The 27,143-nt window shown below is 35.9% G+C and overlaps 1 protein-coding gene across 1 annotated transcript; it reads right to left on the minus strand.

Moving 5' to 3' along the window:
* Positions 1-808: 808 nt before the first annotated feature.
* LOC133788810 (indole-3-acetaldehyde oxidase) lies at positions 809-20,278 on the minus strand. Its single transcript, XM_062226410.1, has 10 exons — positions 19,944-20,278; positions 17,752-19,452; positions 8,734-8,993; positions 8,382-8,591; positions 8,028-8,246; positions 4,563-5,534; positions 4,256-4,351; positions 3,955-4,053; positions 2,298-2,487; positions 809-1,342 (listed from the first exon to the last, which is right to left on the minus strand). The coding sequence occupies exons 1-10, from the start codon at positions 20,092-20,094 to the stop codon at positions 1,125-1,127; spliced, it is 4,116 nt and encodes a 1,371-aa protein (XP_062082394.1). The 5' UTR covers positions 20,095-20,278; the 3' UTR covers positions 809-1,124.
* Between the last annotated feature and the right edge of the window lie 6,865 nt (positions 20,279-27,143).

Consider the following 27,143-nt stretch of genomic DNA (forward strand, 5'->3'; position numbering starts at 1 on the left):
TAATATGAACGCCTATGCTTGTAGGAAATAATAGTCGGTGGACCGTTTCGAGAAATAGGATAATCATGGAAAATTTTAATTGTCATAGGATTTCCTATAACATGTCTTTGGGAAAAGTTTGCGAGTATAAATTAGGGGTGGCAATTCGTGTAAACGTGTCAGATTCATGTCGACACGATTATGACACGACACGATTAAGGTAAACACGAACACGACACGATTATTAAACGTGTCAAAAATACGAACACGAACACGACACGATTATTAAACGGGTCAACACAACACGAACACGATAACACGATTATGACACGATTAATCATAATTATACGAAAAAAATCAGAAAACCTATGTAAAGTATTCGTGTTATCGTGTCTGACACGATTATGACACGACACGATTATTAAATGGGTCGACACGATTATGACACGACACGATTATTAAACGTGTCAAAAACTCAAACACGAACACGACACGATTATTAAACGTGTCATGTTCGTGTTTACCTTAATCGTGTCGTGTCATCATGTCGTGACCCAAATTGCCACCCCTAGTATAAATTAGATGAGAGTGTGTGTGTTGTATGCATATCTTATGGCAGTAGTTCTGGGGGAGAAACCAAAGATTTCGAATTTTCTGTCTGATTTAATCAAATCACTCATTTTCTCATAGCAAACTATTGTTTCATCTATATATCTGTGGTGTATCAACACTTCAGATCCCTCACAAGTAGCTCATGTCATAAGGCTATTTTAGCAATTGAATCTGGTGATAAACGAGTCTCTTTAAAACACCATGATAACACCATGAATACATAATAATATTTGGGAAATCTATAACAAGATTTTATTGAAGGGTGAAAGCCTCTAATTGAGACTAAACATCAACAAATCTAAAGCACTACTACTTTTCCCTTTTCCATAATACTTATTTGTGTACAGAGTACACTTATTCTACATTTATTGTCTAATACTTTGTAACCAAGAAAGAAACAAAGAAAAAGAAAATGATTTAAACTAATGATCTAACAGATCTTATTCATATTATAACTGAGGCTTTATTTTAGAGACTAGGCATGAACCTTATGTATAAACTATAAACTATACTTAGCAGCCTCGGTAGTGTCTTCAGTTTCCGCCTTTTTTCCTTTCCAAGTACCTCTCCACAATCTCCAGTCCGCAAAACTCTTTCACAACTGGCATAGTAGCAGGTACATCCAATTGGAATATGGAGTCAGATCCTCCCGAGCTGCCCCATGAAATGATTTGTTTTCTTGCTGCTTTGATGGCAGCTCTTGTAGCAGAGTGAACAGAAACTGCCAGAAGCAATGGTGGCTCTCCGGAAGCTACACAAAATGATAATTTTAGTTTTGGTTAAGGCTTGTCATTAGATAGGGTAGCCTTTGGAAAATGGAAAGACTTCATTGAATGTATTATGTAAACCATGTGGAGTAGTAACAAGGGCTTCTTTACAAAGGAACTAATATTTTCATGAGGCAAAATCATTCCCATAGAATTTTACATATCTGCAGCATCATAAAATCCCCATCTTTCTATCATAGTCTCCTTTACAAGTTTCTCACGGCTACATGTAGTTTAGTTTATATCAATTAAATGTTTTATAATGAGGTCCTTTTCTTGTTCCCTTCCCTAATCACAAAATATTAGTTTGTACATGATTTTTATCAATAATTATTGTAAAGAAAACCTCCAGAATTGGGAATTTATCCTCCCAAGAAAATGGATTAAAATTTTCAATTGACCAGGAAAGAAAACGAAGTGATTTTAACCCATGAATTGAACTCTGAACAAAAGTTAGCTGAAGGACAGAAAATAAAAAGCAAACAAATGCTGTCACTAAGCTACTGGACACAGCATGAAATCAGGAGCCAAGTGCCTCGACTCAACCCCTATCTATATGAAATCCCACAGGAAGTTCCAAACTGTGTTTTCCTAATAGTTTAAAGATTCAGCAGCCAATACAGCTAAATCATTCAAACTTATCATCCCAGTGGCTGTCTTTTCTATCTATCTACCAAATAAATTTTGAATTGCCAGAGGCTTAAATCCTTCTAATCCGTACTATTAAGGTCCTCTCTCCCCCAAAGTTACTTTTTTAAAATTATGTAAACACCAGATCATTTTTCTTGTGATAATTTTTATTATGTAGAATTGTTAAGGGATCTCTCAATTTTAGAACTTGATGATCCAGAATTTTCACAGTTCAATGCAAAAATTTTACTACCTTATCTTTTCTATTACACTGAACACAAATGTTGAATTGAGAAAGAAGAAAAATACCTTTGGAAGAGAGAACACGTTTTTTGTGACGTCCGCTGTTCAATACTTCAACATTGAACTGTTTGGGTATGGTGTCTAATGAAGGAATCTTGTATGTCCATGTTCCATTAGCAACCACCAGTCCATTGGAATTTGATAGGTATTCTTCAGACAAGAAAAACCCAATTCCTTGTACAAAAGCTCCTTCAATCTGCACAAAAATAAAGTCTCTATTTATAAATGAAAATTACTCAGCATTATAATCCCGTTTGGGTAAGCTTTTTTTTATGTTGCTCTTAGCTTTTAGAATTCAAAAAGAATAGTACTTTGGAAAATGTTTGGTTAAAAAATAAAAGGTTATTTTTCAATTCAAAAGAACTTTTGAGAAGCTATTTTCTGAATTAGAATAATTTTTATAATTCCTAATTTACTTATAATTTTTTTTATTAATTATCCAAACACTTAAAAAAAAACACCTCTTTTTATATAATATTATCCAAACAATAAAATAAATCAAGGTTTTTACTTGTCTTGTGCTTTTAGATATAATAATAAGTAGAAGTTTTCCCAAGTTGCAAAGCCATTGACAAAGGAGTTATATTTACACACCTAAATATATAAATACATTTTTTTAATGATTACATTTTTATTAGTACACCAAATTTCTAATAGATTAAAAACTGTAATTTTTTTTCATTTAAAATAAATCTTTCTAATCTCTAAAGATTATATACAATATCCATAAATAAAAAAATTTACCTTTACTGTATTTTTTAATTAATTTTTTCATAAATTTATAGTTGAAATTGTATTAAACCTTCATTTTCTATTTAATCATCTATTTTATTTAGAAACTTTTTAATTTTTCATTTTTAAGAAATGAAATGTTTTTTTTATTTATCCCAATGAAAAATCTTGATCTTTTTATTGTTTGGCATGGAGAGTAGAAATTAAGAATTCAGCGGATTTAAAATTTACTCATTTTAAAAATAGTAATTGGTTAAGGGAAATATAGTTGTTTTACAAGCATTAAAAATAATTAAAGAAAAAAAAACTATCGCCTAATTTTCTCAAATTTTAATTATACAATTGTCAATATTGAATACGTATGAAAATAACACAATCCATTACTAATTTTAATATGCATAATTAGCCAAAAATCTAATTTCTCATAGATTCTTATAATTTTAATTTAAGAAAGATTAAGTAATCTAGTAGTTTAGTGAAAATGAGAGATGACAATTAGAATTTAGTGGAAATTGGTTAAGGGGAAATATAGTAATTTTACAAGCTTTACAAATAAAAAATAATAAATCTCTCATTTTCTCTCCACCAAAAATAAGGAAACACTTTTTCCCCCTTTTAGAATTCACATTTTCCCTCCCTCCAAACCTATTGCTAAGTTTTCCTCCTTTTTGTTTTTTTTTTCAATAAGAAACGGAGATGTATTTGAAAAAGATGACGTAGATAATCTGATTTACAACCTAAAATGCCCGTACAATATACTGCATCTCACGCCAAATTTATTTTTTATAATAAAAATCCAACTGTTTTCCTTCTTTCTATCATAGTATAAATGAAACTTTTTCAACCAGTAGACTGAATATACCAATAAAATATCAATGGAATGAACAACAAATGAGAAACTGTCTAATATACCACATGCAATCAGGGTTACCTGTCCAAGATCTACTGCAGGGTTGAGACTTTGTCCACAGTCATAGATAATATCCGATTGCAAAATCGAGGTTTCTCCAGTCAGAAGATCTATCTCAACCTGTGATGGATAAATTCAGAAACACAGATTAAATATCTTTCATCAGCTAAAGACTGAAACTATCATGCTGATAAATGATTTTTAGTAAGATCAATGAACTGTTTCAGGTTTAAGAGTTAAGTCGAGTTATAAATTTAGTTGATAATTTATTTTACGTACGCAGTCCTGAAACAAAATAAGAAAGTTTTTGTGAAAGACTCACCTCACTCACTGCTGTGCCAAAGTTCAAGTATTGCATGGAAGACATATCAGGGACATAGTAAGAAATATGTGATAAACTTATGGATTGTGAGTAACCCTGCATTGACCAAAATCAAGGAAAAAAAAGATTATGATTAAATTTGAGAATAATGCAAACACATTAGAAAGAATGCCAGAATTACTTGAAAGCTACTGCTGATTGAGGAAAAAACAAATTATAGTACCATGATTAGTAAGTTCATAAGTCAGGAAAAAGACTTTATTTTATAATCATAAAGAGAAAGAAACAATGAAATCCAAGTAGATACCTGAGCAATCAGCGTCTCCCATTTGATAGGATTAGAGCCAAGTGATTCCTGCAACTTTTCTTTAATAGGAGTTAATCTCTCAACCAAGACCTCACAGCACAGTCTGACTGCCGCACAGCTTGCCTCAGATGTAGTACTTCCTGCCGTATATCCCCCTTGGATCAAGCTCAATGTATCAGCCTGTATGACTCGCACTTTATCCAAGAAGTGTTCAGTTCCATCCGCAATGATTGAAGTGAGAGCAAAAGCAGCCGTCTGCTTCACCTTTGTCCAGAGCCCCTGGCCCAGCTCAATTCCGCCTACTTCAACAGCAACAGATCCATCTGATAGAATGTTTACTTTCGCTGGAGTTGCTCTGAGCGTCATCTCAGCCACGATTGGTACTCTAGATATTCCCCGTTTTTTCCATCTATTACACATATTAAACTCTTCTATCATTTGAGCCCTTTGACTAAATTTTGAAGACATAGCTACCATATCCCACATTGATGGTAAAGTATACTCTTGAGCTTCACCAGCACTATCTCCATAAAATAAACTAAGACTCTTGTGTGTGTGAAGATTTTTTTGTCTGACAGAATCAACTTCCATTGAGAGAAAAGATGCAACATGCTCAATTATAGCTTCAGCTATAAATGATCCCTGTACCTCTCCAGGACCTCGCATTGCCGTCTTACTTGAACGATTTGTTTTGCATACCTTTATGTCAAAAGCCAGGGCACCCCAATCATACTTCTTAAATGTACCCATAAAATTTGCTGGCATGGCAGGACTTATATCTACAGACATGCCTGCATCAATTAATATTTCCAGTTCTAAAGCTGTAATCTTCCCATCTGACTTAAATCCAACACTGTAGGTTATTTTCATGGGATGCCTTCCTCCTGCCAATATTGTATCAGTTTTTCGATCCATATATATCCTGACAGGGCGGCGTAATTTTTGTGCTGCAAGCGCACATGCTGTTGCAACCTGAATTATCATTATGTAAAGAATGCCTTAATTTTCAATTTAGTTATAAAGGAGAGATAAAGAGGCAGAGTAAGCAAGCTTATGACGTCATACAGGAGAGAATTAACAGAATTATGAAATACATCCTCAGTACTAAATCATCATTCCAACAGCTTCAAACTATTCTAAAGCAGCTATTCGAAATGCATTTGTGATGGGTCAGTTTGGTACTGTGCTGTGGAGAAAAGCAGCTGTAGTTGTGTTGTACTGCGGGACAAAGTTGTTGAGTGTTTGGTAAATTACAGATTTAAAGTACTGTAAGTTGGAAAAGTTGTATCAGGATGTCATATTTATTTTATCTAAACAAATTTATATGTTTAAATTAAATATATTTTTTAAAAGAGACTATTAAAGTGATTATAAAAAAAATATTATATTATATAATATATGTATTATTGTGTATATATAAGATAACTAGTCGATGTAGTTAAGATTCTAATTATAATGATGATAGTATTATAATCTTGTTCATGATTTAATCAAATATGTAAAACTTAAATTATCTCAAAACTCTCATTTTTTATGTCTTTAATTATTTTTATTCCTAAAACATGAAATTGATAAGTTTGTGATAAATTATAATTTAAAATACTATGAGATACAAAAATAATGTTATAGTGTATAATAAACTCTATATTAAAGTAGTTTGTTAATTTAACCTTACTAAAATAAAATAATATCTAATAAATATAAATTATAAAAATATTTTTTGAAAAAATACATATTTAAGAATTAAATATTGTTTATTTTATTATAATCTTAATTTATTTTAAATATTTTTATTTTGAGTAATATATAATAAATAAGTTAATTGCAAAGTTTTTTCAAAAATTTATTTTTAGAAAAAGCTAAAAGTTGGGTTTTGCCAGCTTTAGCTTATAGTTGTAGCTTCTGCATAAATTATTCAATAAACTATTTTCTTACTGTTTACCAAACACCATTATTGTCTAGCTTTTCCAGAAAGCTGCTTTTCGCTTTTTTAAAAACTGTCCCAAACGGGGCCAAAGAGGCAGAGTAAGCAAGCTTATGACGCCATACAGGAGAGAATTATTCAGAATTATGAAATACATCCTCAGTACTAAATCATCATTCCAACAGCTTCAAACTATTCTAAAGCAGCTATTCGAAATGCATTTGTGATGGGAAGTGAAGATTTATATATCTTTTAATAGTCCAAAAGAAGACTAGAGACATAATGGGTGTAAATTTTATGTTCTGCAATTAAGTTATATATAGAGTAAATGGCGGTTAAAATCCCCAATGTTTTCAAAATATTACACTTTTATACCTAATCATTTTTTTAGCGGTAAATATAGTCAATATCTTCAAAATATTACACTTTTATACCTAAACATTTTTTTAGCGGTAAATATACCTAATATTTTAAAATGTTGCACTTTTATACCTATTTTATAAAATTATTTTGAGAAAGAATAAGAAAGTGAAAAATATAGGATTTTAGTTATTTTTAAAATTTTAAATTATTTTCACTTTCAAAATAATAAAAAAAATTAAGAATAGTAAAATTAATCAAAATAATTAAAACTTATATTTTTTTCTTTACTTATTTTTTAAAAAAAAAACTTATATTTTAAATTGATGAAAATATATATGTTTTTAATTATTTTAAATCATTTTAATTAATTTTAATAAAACATTTATAAATTTTAAGCGTGTGATACATGTACTTTCCCCATTTAGTTACTATTTCCTTCCATTTTCTTTTAATAAGGATAGCCAAGACTGAAATCAAAACAAAGTAGGAAAGACAGCAGCTGATGAGTATGAGGAAAGGTCTAACCTTCTTCAAATGAAGGAAATCACCAGCAGTATAAAACAGAAAGCCCATTCTCAAATCAAACAACTTGGTCAAACCGATTAATATATAATACCAACAACAATTGCAAGCTAAAAAATGGATCGATTCATCTTGATTCTCTCCATTTACTTTGGTTTATTTCTTTCCTATAATAAAGGTTGTGGTTTCTCAACCTAGCCTATAAATGTATCTTTTCTCCTACATGCAAAAGATATCTTTACACAAAAGGCTTTTCTTTTTTTCTTTCTCTGCAGTATTGTCTTTCTTTGTTTTCTTTCCGGTTTCAGGTCATGGATTCCATACCAGTAAGAGGGGTTGAAGCTTATGAAAGGTAGCAGCTGTATGTTGATCAAACAGATTGGAAAGGAATAAGAGAATTTTGCAAGGATATCAACCAAGACAAGAATAAACATCTCGGGTTATTTTTCTCACGAAGATAATAACATACTTGTCGAAAAGTAACTGAAAACATTATGTCAAGTAAGCTTACAGCTTTTCTAAAGATTTGTTTTTTGTAGAACAAATTTTTACTCATCTTCACAGGGATATAAGTTAATCTTTCAATCATGATTTAAGTATTTGGGTATCTTAGGAAGAAAAAGGAGAAATAAAAGTGATTTTATAATAATACTTACAGGCATCGCTTTAACGGCCTTTCCTCCAAAGCCACCTCCAACCCTTCTTGTGATAACACGGACATTATGTCCTGGTATACTCAAACATTTTGCAATAACATCGTGTACTAATTCAGGACACTGATTTGAACTATAAACAACCATGCAGTTGTCTTCATCTGGTATAGCAAGGGCAGTTTGAGTCTCCATGTAGAAATGGTATTGTGAAGGAAGCTTGATCTGGTAAGATCAAAACTATAAATTAAATACTGCGCAGAGAAGCAAAATCAGTGTTTATGCAACTTTCTCTCTCTCTCTCTCTCTCACGATGCTGTAGTACATTCAATTTCTTTTAAATAGATGAAACTGAAATACCTTAGCAGCTATAATTTTATGATCAGCTTCAGCCATTCCTTTTGATGCATCACCAACTTGTTTTGGGTAAATAACAGAAGGCACTTCAAAAAAACTACATCTTCTAACAGCCTCTTCAACAGTTAAAATTGGTGGTTCTAGATCTTCTACTCCATAATCAACCACTGCTAACTCCGCTGCCACATCTGCATGTTTCTGAGTATCTGCAACCTAACAAAGAACAGAAATCCCAATAAACAAAGACAATTGCAATAAACAAAGACGATTGATATGCTTGAAACCTATAGAATAAATTAGAGTCAGTTGAAGAGAGCCATTACACATAAAGATGTACAGTGGGAGTTGGAGTTACCACAAAAGCTAGACGCTGACCAGCACACTCAGTGAGATCATCAGCAAATAAAGGTTCAGTACCAAACATGGTCCTAGATCCAATGTTCTCCCCACCTTCAGGGATATCTTTAACAGATATAACATCAACTACTCCGTGGGGCTGTTGTTCAGGCTTGAATGTTATATTCTTCACTCGTGCAAAAGGTTCTGTGGTATAAACAAATGCTCCATGCAAGCAATTCAGTGGTGAAGGAATGTCATCTACATATACAGCCTCGCCTACACAGATTATCAGCATAAATGAGACAAGTATTTGTTGTTAAGAAAAAAGGAAGAAATATCTCGAAGCAATTTAATTAGCAGTAATCATGAGAAATATTAGAGGAACAAAGACACCGGACCATAGTTCTCTTGACAATGTAATTATTAAAAAGAAACAGCATAAAGGAAGCAAAAAATAAATAAATAAAATAGACAGGCGGACAAAGAGATGCATACACTGTCATTCACATAGAAATAAGCATAATACTAAATACTAAATGACCCTGAAAGATGGAAGAGAGTATTTCAGCCATGAATTTTCTGTTTTGATAGTTGACCAGCTAGGACAATTAGTTACAACATGTTGTAACTAATAACTAATCTTAGTTAGTTGTTTTGATTCTTTTTTCTTTCTGTATAAGCACCAGTCTTGTACTTATTTTACTCAGTGGAATGTCATTTTCAATATTACATTCTCTGTTTTCTTCACACTGTGATTATTTGAATATTTTTCTATATATTATTATCTCAAAGAGAGGGAATATATATACAACCTAGGATCTGACCTAATAAATACAAATAACTAATTCTAGAAAGTACAACTGTAAAATCCCCTAATTTTAGAAAAAATAAATATACAAAATATTTGGTATTAATACCAAATTGATCCCTATTTACAGCTGTGGTCAACTAACTAATTACTGAAATAAATCCACACTCCCCCTCAAGCTTGGTTGTATATATCAAACATCCCAAGCTTGCAAATTAAATCTTCAAAGCTGGTTCTTGGGAGAGCTTTAGTGAGGATGTCAGCTGTTGGAAATCTTGATGGAATATAAACGGTTTGAACAATGGCATTCTCAATCTTCTCAGTGATGAAGTGTCTTTCTATCTCAATATGTTTAATCCCGTCATGATGTACAGGATTTTTTGCAATGCTAATGGCAGCTTGATTGTCACAAAACATTTGGATAGACTCTTTTGTAAATACTCCCAGTTCGCCAAGTAACTTTTTCAGCCAAATTCCCTCACAAATGCCGAGAGCTAGAGCTCTAAACTCAGCTTCAGCTGAGCTTCTAGAAACAACTGCCTGTTTCTTACTTCTCCATGTTACTAGATTACCCCAAACATAAGAACAGTAACCTGAAGTACTCCTTCTGTCTGTTATATCTCCTGCCCAGTCTGCATCAGTGTACACTCTGATTTCCTTATTTTCACTCTTCCTGAAAAGCACACCTTTTCCTGGAGTCATCTTGAGATATCTCAGGATCCTTGTAACTGCTTCCATGTGTTCCTCTGTTGGATTATTCATGTATTGACTCACCACACTAACAGGAAAACCAATGTCAGGTCTAGTGTGAGATAAATAAATAAGACGTCCAACTAGCCTTTGATATCTCCCCCTGTCCACAGGTGTCTGATCAGTCCCAGAGCCAATTTTCTTGTTTGATTCCATTGGAGTTGAGGCTGGTTTACACCCAAGCATTCCTGTTTCTTTGAGTAAGTCAAGAACATACTTACGTTGAGAAACAAAAATGCCATGTCTTGATCATGCAATTTCCATGCCAAGAAAATATCTGAGATACCCTAGATCTTTAATCTCAAATTCCTTTGATAAGAAACTTTTCAACATTACTAGTTCCTCCTTGTAATCACCTGTCAATATTATATCATCAACATAAACGATTAGGATAGCTATCCTTTTATCTGAGTCGAGTTTGACAAACAATGTGTGATCTGCCTGACATTGTGTATAGCCATTCTGAATGATTGACTTAGTGAATTTTCCAAACCATGCTCGTGGAGATTGCTTAAGGCCATATAGAGATTTTTTGAGTCTACATACTTTATCGTGGTTGGATGAATTCTCAAAACCAGGTGGGATATCCATATAGACTTCTTCTTCAAGGTCACCATTCAAAAAAGCATTCTTAACATCTAGTTGGTGTAGTGGCCAGTCCTGATTTGCAGCAAGAGAGAGAAGGACACGGATGGTGTTGAGTTTAGCAACGGGTGCAAAAGTCTCTTGATAATCTATCCCATAAGACTGAGTGAAACCCTTGGCAACCAAGCGAGCTTTAAGCCTCTCAATGCTACCATCTGCTTTATGCTTAATAGTGAATACCCACTTGCATCCCACGGGTTTCTTTCCAGTTGGCAATTTTGTGATTTCCCAAGTACCATTCTTCACCAGGGCGTTGACCTCATCTTGTATAGCCTTTTTCCAACTAGGATCAGTTAGTGCCTCTTGAATTGTACGAGGAATCTGTACACTGTCAAGAGTAGAAACAAATGCCTGATAGGATGGAGATAAGATTTTGTAGGACACAAAGTTGCCAATAGGATGTTGAGTACAAGCTCGAACACTTTTTCTTAAAGCAATAGGCAGGTCATCATTTATATGAATAACATTATCACGACTAGGATTACTCAAACCTGAATGTATTTCTGGAGGATGTGGATCCAGTTCCGATTCATGGCGGCACTCAAGATGTGTTTGATCATTTAATTCTTTGTCAGAATATTTCCTTCTTTGGTAGACACGGATCTCTTTAGGTTCTTGTTGTTGAGACTCAATAGTCATGAGTGGATCTTGATTTTCTATGACTTGAGAAGAATTAGATGGACCTTGATTTTCCATGACTGAAGAGGTCGAAGAAGTGTCTTTGACTGGATTGGAAAATTGATCGAGAGGTGGAGTATGAGTATGAGTATGATCGAGAGGTGGAGTATGAGTATGAGTACCTGGAATAATGTCAGTATGGGTACCTGGAATACTCTCTCAAAGATGAGATTCATTTACATTCTCCCCCTGAATCTCAGATTTGTAGTAAGCATGTTTTTCAAAAAAGGTTACGTCCATAGAGTTATAAGTTTTTCGAGTTGTAGGAGAATAACACTTATAACCCTTTTGATGGGAGGAATAACCAATAAAGATACATTTGATAGACTTAGGATCCAACTTACTACGATGTTGTGAATAGATATGTACAAAAACAATGCATCCAAAGATTTTAGGGTCAACAAAACTAATGAACCGAGTATGAGGGAATAGTTGCAAAAGAGTATGACAAGGAGTTTGAAATTTTAGCACCTTGGATGGCATTCGATTGATGAGGTATGCAGCAGTAAGAATGGCATCACCCCAGAAAAATTTGGGAACATGAGTCCCAAACATGAGAGATCGAGCAACTTCAAGGAGATGTCGATTTTTGCGTTCAACAATTCCATTTTGCTGAGGAGTATCAACACAAGAACTTAAGTGAATGATGCCTTGTTGTATCAGATAAGGACCAAGAATAGAATTAAAGAAATCTTTGGCATTGTCGGTTTTGAGAATTTGAATCTTAGTTTGAAACTGTGTTTGAATCATAGAATGAAAGCACTGAAATATTGCACCCACTTCTGATTTATTTTTCATGAGAAACACCCAAGTTAATCTCGTGTGATCATCTATAAAAGATATAAACCATCTTTTTCCCGTTATAGTATTGACCCGCGAAGGCCCCCAAACATCACTATGAATTAATGAAAAAGGTTTGGATGGTTTATATGTTGATCTAGAATAACTATTGCGAGTGTGTTTTGCAAACTGACAAATTTCACAGCAAAAGGAGTTTGGATTTTTATTAATAAATAAAGAGGGAAACATTTTTGACAAATACAAAAAATTTGGATGACCAAGACGATAGTGCCATAGCATAATATCACTATCTTTATTAGAACAAGAAATGGATTGGTTATTCAAAGAAAGCAAACTAAATTTTTGGGCTGTGCGAGTAGATTGAGTTTCATTCCTTAGAACATACAGACCAGAACACATCTCAGCACTGCCAATCCTCTTCCCCGAATCCAAGTCCTGAAACACACAAAGATTTGAGAAAAATTTAGTCACACAATGGTGGTCACGAGTAAATTTACTAATAGAAAGTAAATTACAATCCAATTTTGGTACATAGAGTACAGATGTGAGGGTTAGGTCTTTATTTATGATGACTGAACCCACACCCTCAACTTTAGATAGTGTTCCATCAGCAATTTTGACAGTTTGATTTCCTGTACTCATGTGAAACTCAGAAAAATTGGATGCATCTCCTGTCATGTGATCTGACGCCCCAGAATCAAGAATCCAAGGTTTAGTAGTTCTTTTATTGACAAAATAAGCTACTGATTTATTACCTCGTTCTGCCAACATTCCAGTACCATGAGAGGCAGTCAACGATGTGGAGAACTGATTTAGAAGCTGCTGAAGGGCCTCAGATTTCCAAGTTTTGAAGGCAGGATCATCTTGTTTTGGAGCAGAGATTTCACCTGTGAGATACTCCTCCTTGCCTTTTCCACCAATATACATCACCACAGATTGGGACCACTGAAGATAATTGTGCCCATTGAATTTGTGACTGGTAACTAGGGAGATAGCTTCATTGCCGTGAGAGGAAGTTGGAGTAGAGAGGGGCTGATCTAGTGAGGAGGTCTTGGAGGTTACCTCTGAGATGGAGCTGTCTTTTTCAGCAGTCATGGCAGTCAGGAAAGAAGAACAGAAACACACGGAGAAGAGGAAAGGAAAAAAAAAAAAATATTGGAGAGCTAGGCAGAGAAAAAATTGGAGAGCTCTGATACCATGTGATTATTTGAATATTTTTCTATATATTATTATCTCAAAGAGAGGGAATATATATACAACCTAGGATCTGACCTAATAAATACAAATAACTAATTCTAGAAAGTACAACTGTAAAATCCCCTAATTTTAGAAAGAATAAATATACAAAATATTTGGTATTAATACCAAATTGATCCCTATTTACAGCTGTGGTCAACTAACTAATTACTGAAATAAATCCACACACACTAATATGGTATCAGTGCCATTGATCCTTCTCTGAATTTTCTTTGTTCCACTTTCATTCTTCACAATCTTTTCTCTGTTCTTCTATGTCCTCATGGCTCGTGGTGGTAATCAGTCTCAATCTACAACAACTACTACAGAAGCTAATCGATTTTCTGCTCTTGATTCCTCTGCTCGACCCTCCATTGATGATTCTCGGAGTCCTTACCATCTTGCCAATGGTGACAACTAGGAGTTGTTCTTCTTTCTTCCATTCTCACAGGCGGTGAGAACTACAGTTCTTGGAAACGTTCGATGATGGTGTCCCTTCTTGCCAAAACAAGATCAAGGTTATCAATGGTAAGCTTCCACAACCACATCCCGAAGATGACGATTATGATTCTTGGTGCTACTGCAATAGTATGGTGATCTCTTGGATTCTACATGCTGTCTCTCATGATATTGCCGATAGTATAATGTACTTGGATGATGCTACTGCCATTTGGAATGAGTTCCATGATCGGTTACATCAAAACAATGGCCCTCGTATTTTTCAAGTCAAGCTATCTATGCAAGCCCTTACTCAAGACTCCAACGATGTCACCACCTACTTTACTCGTCTCAAAGCTCTTTGGGATCTCTGCAAGGAATTTCGCCCACTACCTGTTTATAGTTGTGGCACAATGAAGACCTTCACAGAATATCGGCAACAAGATCAAGTTCTTGAATTCTTAGTTGGGCTAAATGATTCTTACACAGCTATTCGATCTCAGATCTTGATGCAAGATCCGCTCCCCAACATTAACAAGGTGTATGCCACGGTGATTCAAGAAGAGAGACAGAGATCTCTATCCAATGTTCTCACGAAAACACTTGATCTTGGTCCTCCTTCTGCTCCAACGTCTTTTGCTGCTAGTTCTCAGTTCCATCGGTCCAAGATTGTTTGTAATCACTGTGGTATTGCTGGACACACCATAGCCAAATGTTACAAGCTTCATGGCTACCCTTTTGGTTACAAGCCCAAAGGAAGATCACTTCCTTCTCACTCACAGAGACCAGCAGCTCATTTCTCAGGCTCTCAAGATGAGAAAAATGATGACGACCTGAGTACCAATCAAGATCCCATCTCTAATCTTTCAGCTTCTCAGTGTCAGAAAATCATTACCTTTTCAATCTCACAGTCCTCTAGTTTTTTGGGCTGACTATATAGCCACTACTACTTACTTAATCAATAGAATCCCCACTCCCAATCTAAAAAAACAAGTCTTCTTTTGAACTCTTACATCACAAAGAACCATCATACCAACATCTCAAAGCCTTTGGGTGTCTTTCTTACTCTTCTACACTATTTTCTACTAGGTCTAAGTTTTCTTCCCGAGCCAATTCTTGTGTCTTTCTAGGATATCGTATAGGCATGAAAGCTTACAAGCTACTTGATTTGGATTGCAATAAAATCTTTTATTCCCGAGATGTACAATTTCATGAGCATATTTTTTCCATATAGTACTCTTTCTAATTTGTCATCTGATTATATTAATTTTTTTCCTCCTATGCATTCTTCTTCTGTTACTAACCCTGTTTCTCCAACTGATGTTATACCTATGTCTGAGTCGTGTTCTTCCTCTTCTACTCGGCCTATTCGGTCTACTAAGAGACCTTCTTATCTTACTGATTATCATTGTCTTTTAGCTACTAAATCTCACTCTACCTATTGTTTCACAGGTTTCCATTCCCGTTACAACTCACCCCATTTCTCAAGTGTTGGATTATACTCGACTGTCATCAACTTTTAAAGCAGTTGTGCTCTCTATTTCTAGCCATCTTGAACCTGTTACTTATTCACAAGCTGCTGGTATATGTGAGTGGGAAGCTGCCATGAGTGATGAGATTAATGCACTTGAGAGAAACAACACTTGTTCTATTGTTAGTTTGCCTTCTAGCAAGCATGTTGTAAGATGTAAATGGGTTTACAAGGTGAAATACAATGCTGATGGTTCTGTAGAGAGGTATAAGGCCCGCCTAGTCGCAAAAGGTTATACTCAACAAGAAGGTGTTGACTACAACGACACTTTTGCTCCGGTTACTAAGCTTGTTACTGTCAAGGTTGTTCTTGCACTTGCAGTTGTTAAAGGCTGGTTTCTACACCAATTAGATGTCAATAATGCATTTTTGCATGGGGACTTGCATGAGGAAGTATTTATGACTATTCTACAAGGGTATAGTCCTAAGGGGGAGTTACCACAGAATCCGGTTTGCAAGTTACACAAATCCTTGTATGGATTGAAGCAAGCTTCTCGGCAGTGGTTTGAAAAATTCTTAAGTGCTTTGTTAGAAGAAGGTTTCAAGCATTCAGCTAGTGATCACTCACTGTTTATAAGGCATTCTGCAGCAAGTTTCATTGCTCTCTTGGTTCATGTTGATGATGTGGTTTTGGCCAGCAACAATTTACAAGAGGTCGAGGCATTAAAATCTAGATTGAATGTTGGATTCAAGTTGAAGGACTTGGGAAATTTGAGATATTTTCTTGGTCTTGAAGTGGCACGGTCAGACAAGGGAATTTTTGTTTCACAAAGGCCTTATGCACTTCAACTTTTGGAGGATGTGGGGTTCTTAGGTTGCAAACCAACAAGTACACCTATGGAGCCTAAACTGAAACTTACTCAAGATGATAGAGAGCTTCTTGAAGATCCTTTAGTGTCCTGAAAAATAATTGGTAAGCTGCAATACCTCACAATAACCAGACCAGATTTGACGTTCTCAGTCAACAAGCTTAGCCAATTTCTTGCTACACCAAGGACACCCCACTTGAAGGCAGCTCAAAGGCTGTTGCAATATGTCAAGGCATGTCCTGGACAAGGTCTTCTTTTCCCAGCAGATTCTGAAGGTCAACTCGGAGCATACACAGATTCGGATTGAGCAGCTTGTCAAGATACAAGGAGGTCCACTTCGGGCTTTTGTGTCTTCCTTGGTAGTTCCTTAATCTCATAGAAAAGCAAAAATCAACATACCATTTCTAGATCGTCTGCTGAAGCTGAGTATAGAGCTATGGCGAACACAATTTATGAGGTGGTATGGTTACTTTCCGTCTTAAAGGAACTGAAAATTGTTCACAATTGACCAGTAGAACTTTATTGTGACAATCAAGCAGCTCAACACATTGCAGCAAACCCAGTGTTTCATGAGAGAACAAAACACATAGAAATTGATTATCACTTGGTTAGAGAGAAACTACAAGCTGGTCTCATCAAAACACTACACATTTCGACACAAGAGCAAATGGCAGATATCTTCACTAAAGCTTTATTTCCTAATCAGTTCAAGTATCTCAAGGACAGGATGAGATTGCAAAGCATTTACAATCCATCTTGAGGGGGAGTTTCAGCCATGAGTTTTCTGTTTTGATAGTTGACCAGCTAGGACAACTAGTTACAACCTGTTGTAACTAATAACTAATCTTAGTTAGTTGTTTTGATTCTTTTTTCCTTCTGTGTAAGTACCAGCCTTGTACTCATTTTTACTCAGTTAGTGGAATATCATTTTCAATATTACATTCTCTGTTTTCTTCACACTAATAGAGTCCATGTTACAGCACATGTAAGGTTAAATAGCAATTGTTGAATTCCTTAAATTTTCAACTTCATGTTTCAGACAGGTTAAGATTTCTCCATTGACAATTATAAATAACATCAAAAAGGAAAAAAAAAAGTAAAAAAAACAAATATGGAAGTCTATTGAAACAGGTACTGGAATATGCAGAAATATAGAGGGAGGCACTGTAGATCATTCAAAAACTAAATTAAGTCAAACATAAGTACAAATAATATCAAGATAATAAAAGAAGAAGAACATATGCAATTCGATATGTATTGTTTTCTACTTTGATGCCTTCCATGCAACTAGGCAAGTCTTAAGCAAAAATATATTAATGTTTTAGTCTAGAATACGAACCAGAAGCTTGGAGAGTTGCTCCCGATTTTGTAATTGGCTTGCCAACAGGGTAATATTCTGGACTTGTTTTAATAAACTGCTTCCCAGATGATAGCAGAGTTGGAATTTTGTCATGATTGAACTGATTTCCAGTCTCTCCTAACTTCAAATCCTTGGCCAATGTAGCATTCTTCCCTTTCCCCAACAATCCATCAGTAGTTTCAGCTGTAGTATCAATAAAGGAGCTAAAGAACTCAAAAAGAAAACCTACAGCCAAGCTTGACCTATAAGCAGGACTCGAAGTACCATCTTCAGGAACAACGGTAGCTCTAACCAATTTAGTAGCTTCATAAAAAACATCAACAGTTAGCACTTTTCCACCTAAATATTCTTCTGCCTTTCTAGCTCTGATTGCATGTTTAGTGCCATAAGCACCATAAGCCAACTGACAGTGACTGACTAAAACTCCATCAGAAGTTTTACAAGGAGAAACCTCAGCCAAGAAGGCAGCATTCAGATAAGGCAATGCATTTCCGAGGGGTCTGGGTGCAGCTCGATAGGTTTCAAACAGGAGGACAGAATCTTTTTGCTGAGAAACTTTTCCGGTTGATCCCCAGTTTGGAATTTTAATGTTTAGAAGTATACTTTTAAAATCTAGAGGTGGCCTTTGAAGAAACTCTTCCAATGTAAAAGTTTCACATCTGCTACCACTCATCACCTCTACCATGGAATCCACAGCTAGAAGAATAGTAGCAATGTCTGAAGGAAAATGCTTCCTTTGTGCCATCACCAAATTTCCCCCTATACTAGCTGTATTTCTAATGAATCTGCTAGCAATTTTCTCCATATGATTGGAAAGCTTATTATACATCATCTCGCCTCTTGAGGGAAATCCAGCTGGTTTAGCATCCTTTAGAACTTCAATTACTTTTGAAATTGTTACAGCGGCTCCAAATTCGAACCCCTCTGTATCCATTCGAATTATTGAGAGTTCAGGTATGCCTTTGAGATCAATGTATTGTTCATAGTGTTCCAACTCCTTGTAGTAACCAGACCCTGTGTTCCCAACCACTAATTTTGTCTCAGTCCCTTCTCCAACATCATTACAATGGAGCAAGTTTCGTAGCTCCTCAAGACTAGAAGACCGGAGCCAACTATCTCTTTTAGAATCCAAAGACATGACAGATCTGATTTCCCTTTTCAAGAACTCAGGAAATGTACAAATCTCATTGTTACGGTCATAAAAAGGTAAACTACTTACCTTTACTTCCTTACTATCTTCCTTTTTCCAAAAGGAGTTGAGCCCCAAATCCTCAATATCAACATCAGCTGCAAAACTCTTACAAACATCAGCAATGGATCGATATCCGGTACAGCGACACAGATTTCCCGCAATAGCCTTTTCAGCTTCAGAAACAGTGATCTTAGAGAACCCTGGAGGAGGGTCCAATCCTTCTGTTTTCTCAGCATTCACAAGAGCTGAAAATATTGAAACACACATTCCAGGAGTACAAAAGCCACATTGAGAAGCATGGAAACCACCCATTCTCTGGTGAATTGAGTGGAGACCATCTTTGCTATTTCCAAGCCCATCAGATGTTGTAATTGAACACCCACTTATACTGTTTAAGAGAGTAAGACATGAACTCGCAGTCATATCCTCAACTCTGTCATTTACTGGATCGTACTTGGATAGCAGCACGGTACAAGCACCACAACCACCTGAAAACATAAAATTTTACAGGACGTCAATAGATATTACCAAATTTCCCAACAATTTTGTTCCTGCATACATCAGTATACCAAAAATTTACTCCTCTTCCTGATTCAAAAGATTTATTTAGCAAAAGGGGTTTGCTATCTTAGGTTGACAAATTCCAAATCTATTCTTGTGTATTTTGCTCTTTTCTTCTCAACCAACAAAATACACAAGAATCTGGTTCAGAAAACATGGGAATTTCCCTTAACAAATTACTCCATCTCTATACGACTACTTGTTCTAATACAGCACATAAACAACAAATCCAACACAACTCACGTACTGTGAGAAAGAGATAAAACCATTACAAGCCAACATTTAACAAAAAGAAGGAAAAAAAAACAGTGGAAAAAAGAACCCATTATCATATCTTGACTAATTAAACTCTCAACTAACATACCTATTTACAAACATTAAGAGATTGATAAATAGAAGGAAAGATTTGAATGAAAACCTTCGCCACAACTGAGCTTAACACTCTTGAAACGAGTCCGAGTCCGCAAGAACTGAAGCAAAGTAGTTGATGGGTCAACAGTTGGAAGCTCGAACCTCTCGCCATTAATGGCGAAAACCAAACTTCCACTCCTTGTTTCTGTCACCGCCATTGCAAGCTTCAGACAGAGGTTTTTTTTTCCAGTATGAATCTTACTCTCTCATTCTGAGCAAAAATATATAATAAAAAAAACTAATAAAAAAATAATAAATAAGAAAGGAGAAGAAGAAAACTAAGCAATTAATTGAATGAGACTGCCCATATTCAAAGATAGGATAGAAAATATGATCTAAAGATATCACTTGCTACCATTTTTAGTTCACTGTTGTCATAATATATTATTTTCTTACACAATTGTGTTGTGAGTTTTGTTATAATTATTGTCAAACCTCCATACACGTAAGCTGAAGAAACAACAAAATAGTAAACCGAAGAGAAAAAGGTAGCAACACGAACTCCAACTCCACCCACTCAGTTATGTATGTGTATAAATGCTCTTCTTTTGTTTTTTTTTTTTTGGTTTATACTTGTTGTAAATGTGTTTTTTTCCATTATTTATTTGGACTTGTGTTTTAATAAATTATTTTTTGGATCCTATATTTTATAAAATAGTTAAAATAGAACCCTAAATCCGATTTTGGTCAATGTTTTTTCAACTAAAATCACAAATAATTTACCAAACTAACAATTCAGAACAAAAATAAAATCATTCTGCTTAAAAACTGTGTTGTTATATTCAATTTTTTCTTCATCAAAATTGAGTTTAGGGTTCTATTTTAACTATTTTACAAAACATAGAGTCTAAAAAATAATTTGTCAAAACACAAAATCCAAACAGATAATAAAAAAAAATACAGGGTCCAAAAAAATATAAACTTTTTTTTTTCATAAAAATTGGGACCACTTTCTCTTCTCTTCTCCCACCTATCATTTTAGAAAGATCTTGTGTATGTATTTGTTGGGAGGTATATCTCTCAATAGGCGACTTTTTTAGTTTTTTTACCTCACGTCAACGCAAAAGTTAGGCAATTATAATTAAAATTGAAAGAAATTATATTACCATTTTAATTTTATATATAATAATTTTAGAGTATTCTATAGAGGCTTAAAAAAGAGTCTTATCGTAGGGTTTTTTTTTATATTTCTAACCCATGAACAATTTTTAGCGTAATTTTTTTTATAATCGTGTATATTGTAATCATTTAAAGCATCCTGCAAATTTTCAAAAAATTCTAAATAATTTACAGTACCGAAAAACTAGGTTCAAACATGTTATTTTCTACTCACATAAAAAAAATTAGTCACGCGTGCAACAACCTATTTTTAAACTAATTTTCGGCACTATAAATTATTTGGAATTTTCTGAAAATTTGCAGATGCTCTAAATAACTACAATATACACGGTCATAAAAAAAATCGCGCCGAAAACTATTCACGAGTTGAGAACACAAAAGAATCCCACCGGTACGGCTCTTTTTGAAGCCCCTACCACAAAAATTTCTAATAATTTAAAATATTTAAATAAGAACATATATAAATTATGAATCTAGGAAATTTCTATGTTAGGGTTTGAAAAAGAGTCCTACTGGTGGGGCTCTTTTGTGTTCTTAAACTGTGAATAGTTTTCGACGCGATTTTTTTTATGACCGTGTATATTGTAGTTATTTATACCATCCTGCTAATTTTCAAAAAATTCTTAATAATTTACAGTGTCAAAAACTAATTTAAAAACATGCTATTGTACGCATGGCTAATTTTTTTATACGCGTGGAAAATAGTATGTTTGAACCTAATTTTCAATACTATAAATTATTCGAAATTTTCTAAAAATTTGCAGAATACTCTAAATAACTACAATATGAGAGGATAGTCATGTTATCTTTCAAAAGTTGCACCCTTTGGAACTAATACAAATCAAACTAAATTTTGACTTGTGTAGGGGTTTTGGAAATATCTCTTATTGTCACAAGGTAACTGGCTTATTATTTGAGTATAGTGAAGTGCTTCCTAAATAAAAAAGAGAAGCGAAGACAATGTCAACAAATGACAAAAGCAAAAGTAAAAGGGAAATTTCACTTTTTATCTCTAATAATACCTAATATTACCAAAAAATCCCAACATTAATAATATTTTCAAATTAATGTTAAACTTTCCTCCCATACCCAAAATACCCCTCCCATTATATCAAAAAATCACAAAACCTTCTCTTCCACTCTCCTCCCTCTCTCTCTCTCATTCTCACGAAATCATACACAAAACCTACAATTTTGTATAATTTTCTTGTCAAAATTATTGTTAGCCATCTCCATTGTCTCTGTGAAGTCGTTAATATCAAAGACAACATCTATTTTGAGAGTTTTTGGAGGAGAAAAACCATGGGTAATAAGATTTTATATTTTATGTATTGGGTATTATTTGTTTACATTTTTTTGGCTATTTTGAACAGATTTGAGCCTATATTGGTGTATTTTTCGGGATTTTTTGAGAGATTCCGCGATCTGTGTTTTTTTGGGTTTTCTGCAACTTTTTTGCTCGATATCAGCTCGATAACGATTCAATATGAGCTCGATGGTATGTAGAAGAAGGTCTTGTAAGAGCTCGATGTGAGCTCGATTATAGCTCGATAGGGTTGGGTATTAGTGCTCGATTGTGCTCGATGGAAACTCGATAAGGGTTCGATGGGACCCTACAATATTTGAGCTCGATAGGTTTAGGTTTCTCGATATGTGCTCGATAGTAGCTCGATAAGGTTCGATGGAGGGTTTATGTTCGGTTTTGAGAAATTGTAGCTCGATAGTAGCTCGATAGGGTTCGATAAGAGCTCGATTCTAACTCGATAAAGCTCGATGTTAGCTCGATAAAGTTCTTTTTTAATGTATTTCTGACAAAAATGACAGTTTTCCTGACAATTTTAATGTTTTTCTTTCCAACACAGGCTCTATTGTCTACGTTTTTGTATCCTACAATGGTGTTTGGGAATTATAAGGGAATAAGTGGATTTTCAAGGACCCTCAATGCATGGTGATACCGATGGAGGATACTGTAACGTACTTGCAACTTCTTGACATATTGCACAAGGAACTTAAAGTTGATAAACAGATTTATGAGTTGAAATTGGAGGTTCCTTACACATTGTGGCGGCCAACCATTTACACCAGTTCATGTTGAAAGTGATCTTGGTGTCCGTGCATTCTTAGGAGTAACATCTAAAGAAAGGTTGGCCTTGTGTGTCACTCCTGTTAAAAAGATTGTCATTGCAGACCCATATTCCACTCCCGGACCTGAGGGAGCAGCCAGTACTTTAGGATTTCCTATTGCTGACTTGAGGGGCAATCAATATGAGTACAACCCCTATGTGAATGACGATCCGGTAGCCGAACACAATGAGGACTTAGGAGACAATTCAGTGGATGATGATCTATTAGCTGAACATTTGCAAGTAGAAGAAGCACAAGAACAACCAATACGTCATATTGCAAGGAAGAACCCACCAAGTCAAGGACGTCGAACACCTGGCACCAGCTCTAGTCGTCCTGGTGGAACAGAATATAACTATACAGGGAACATTTCAATAAATTCAACAGAAGATCACAGAAAATGGAGTGCTCCCATGTTTACAAAAGAAGATGTCATAGCTTGTAGTCGTTCTGAATCACCCTTATCCGGTGTAGCATTGGGGGAATTACATCTTGGGAAGACATTTGAGAACAAGATGGAATTGAAAACCAAAGCGGCTCTCTTTGCAATGAAGAATAATTTTGAGTTTATGGTAAAGAAGTCTAGTACTGATGTGTTGTATATCACCTGCAAGGATCCTGATTGTGGTTGGAGAATAAGAGGGAAAAAAGTAGTGCGATCGGAGATGTTTGAGATCACTGTTTATAATAGTGTACATACTTGCTCACTAGAATTGCGGCAAAAAGACCACCGTCAAGCAGCACCTTCTGTCATTGTGCACCTTATCAAGAACAAATATGCTACTGATGGCACTAGCTATCCACCAAACAGCATAAAGGAGGATATGAATAATAATTTTGGGATCGATATGAGTTATATGAAGGCTTGGAGATGCAGAGAGAAGGCACTCGGTTATGTCAGGGGGACACCTGAAGAATCGTACTCCAAGTTACCTTCTTACCTGTACATGCTGCAGCAAAAGAATCCAGGTACAATTACTGATTTTGTCACAGATGACGGTCGCTTTCTTTACTGTTTCTTCTCACTCGGAGTTTGTAGAAGGGGATTTACATCATGTCGTCCTGTTATATGTATGGACGACACTTTCTTGAAGTCAAGGTATGGTGGCCACATGTTGTGTGCTGTCGCATCGGATGCGAATAACCACATTTATCCAATTGCATTCGCGATTGTTGACAGTGAGAATCATGCTTCTTGGAAGTATTTCATGATGAAATTGAAGGAAGCCATTGGAGTTGTTGATAATCTGTCTTTTGTTTCAGACAGGCATGCTAGCATTATTCATGCTCTTGAGTTGGTCTTCCCTGATGCCTACCACAGCGCATGTTACCATCACATAAGTATGAATGTAATCGCTAAGTTCAAGACCGATCACTGTCACAAGGAGATGTGGAATGCGGCATATGCATTTCGGAAGTCAAAATTTCACAGGTTCTTCAATAATATAAAGCAAATGGATCCTGCCATAGCTCAATATCTCGAGGGTATTGGCTTCGATAAGTGGACTCGTGCGTACTTTCCTGGGAATCGATACAATGTAATGACAAGCAACTACGCTGAAAGTTTCAACAACAAAACCAGAGACGCAAGAACCTTCCCAGTCACTACTTTTGTGGAATTCATTCGTTTCACAATTCAGTCATGGTTTGCCGCGCATCGTGAGGAGGTAGAGAAGTGCACATCCAAATTAGCAACAATATCCAAATTAACATCCCTATCGAACTACCTATCGAGCTCCATCGAGCTCACAACGAGCCACTCTGAAACAGTAAAGAACAACCCCTATTTTAACATCCATGTCGAACTACTATCGAACTCCTATCGAGCTCACATCGAGTCAGTAAAAATAAAACATGTAAAATTGAAAACAGTCCATAATTAGGTATAAATGGCTTACCCCGTCATTGAGCCACGATTGGGGTGTCTTCAACGTCAGAAACCACGCTGGACCGTGACTCCCAGTCTTTACATCCCACGGGGTCTTGTTGGGCATGTCTCCAAGAAGCCACTTGCACATTGTCCTATACTGTTTGGGATCTGGCTTCTTGAGAGGGTCCAGCACATGTGTAGCCTCGTCTGCTGGTGCAGCTGCAGCAGTGCGAGGTCTTTTCCTCGTGGGATCCGTATAGTCCTCAAACCAATCTAGCTTGCGTCTTTGGCGTCTAGCCCTCTGAAACTGAACCCCAGCAACATCCTCAGGGTTGACAATAACGACTCCCGGAGTTTCAGCATCTGGTGTCACAATGATGGTAGGAGGCGTCGTTGGATCATCAACATAGTCTAGCGGAATATCCAATGACTCTGACTCTGAATCTTCATTGGACCCCCTCAGTTTCTCCTTAACAAATGTCAGGATCTGACTGAGTACGTCCAAGATCACTGACTGGTTCTTCAAGAGGGTCTCCTGTCGACCCTCGACTCTGTCCAACCGCTCAATCAAGTCGGTGAGCTCAGGGGCTGAGGCTGGTGTTGGGGTTGGTGTTGGGGCTGACACTGAGGCTGGGGCTGATGTTGGGGCACAGGTTGAGGCTGGGGCTGAGGCTGGGGCAATAGGAGGGGTGGGACCTGCAACCTCCTCCCCCGGGGCAGCATCAACAAATATCTTGGCTGCCTCAGCAGCCTGAGAAACTTTCTCTGCCATTTTCTCAAAAGTCGCATCCTCCTCCTCATCAGTCTCCGAGGGATCCTGGCCAAGCCCAGGATAAATGGGAAGATCTCCCTTAGTCAAAGACAAGTAATAGTCTTTTTCTGCTGGCCGAGGCTTCAACATCAGAAGAACAATTAACTGCAAACAACATAAAACATTTGGTTAACTCAAATAATGATAAAAGATAAGCATATAGATAAAAAAAAAACATAACTTACATTCTTCTTCAATAATATCGGTGCGATGACGGACTTGGTGAAATCCTTGTTCCTCCGATGCGACCAACTAAGCATCCTCGGGAACATGTTTCCCGAGCTCACAACAAGCTCAACCGCAAGCTGTTGGATAGCCTCATATGCCCAGTACTGTAAGGTAGGGGCATAACCATACATACTGTATTTGGACTCTTGCTGCACCTTGGCATCCTTCTTGGCATCATAGTTGGCCTTTTGCTTCACCATGTCCTTCTTACAAGAATGCAATAGCCTCCTATAAGAGTACTTCCCACATGGATAGCTGAAGAAGTACTCTACATTCTCAACAATTTTTAGAATATCTCGCCAAATGTGCAACTTGCCCTCAATGGCATTCAGAACCCCCTCAACAAACAGACATAGACTAAGCTTGTACACATCTTCCACAACCGTACAAGTCTTGAAAGCATGGTCCACCTGTGACAGCTTTACTTTCTCAGCATCGTTGAAATACTCCTTTATCAACCGGTCGCTGAGATTACGCCCTTCCAACTCTTTTGGTGACGGGAAGGCACTGAAATCCAACCCCGTCACCAGGGCAAACTCTCCCATGCTGAATCTACAAGACTTCGACCCCAAGAAAAAATGCACCTCATCTTCGTTGTTGCTAGCGATTTTCCTCAGGAACAGTTGATGCACCAAGACTCTGGAGAAATTAAACTCCGAAGCCAAAAAGAATTGCTTGAAAGGGGATTCCTTAGCCCTTTCAAGCAGCCCGAGCTCCAAAAACCTGGTCTTAATGTGATTTAAAGTACTACTATACCGATATGTCACTTGACCAGGAAAGTGATCACTGAACAAAACAAGCAACTTAGGCATCTGTAACAACACATGAAAAAAAATTGGTAAGAAAACAGAATAAAAAAAATTTCATAAAAAACACTGAAATAAGTTGTCATCGAGCTCTATCGATCTCTATCGAGCTATAATCGAGCTGCAACATACCCTATCGAGCAACTATCGAGAAACTATCGAGTTCTATCGAGCAATATCAACAACCTAAATTTATCGAGCCTATCGAGCTAGTGTCGAGCCTATCGAGGTAAGAAAAATCTGTCTACA

The sequence above is a fragment of the Humulus lupulus genome, chromosome 7, assembly GCF_963169125.1.
Source record: "Humulus lupulus chromosome 7, drHumLupu1.1, whole genome shotgun sequence".
NCBI lineage: Eukaryota > Viridiplantae > Streptophyta > Magnoliopsida > Rosales > Cannabaceae > Humulus > Humulus lupulus.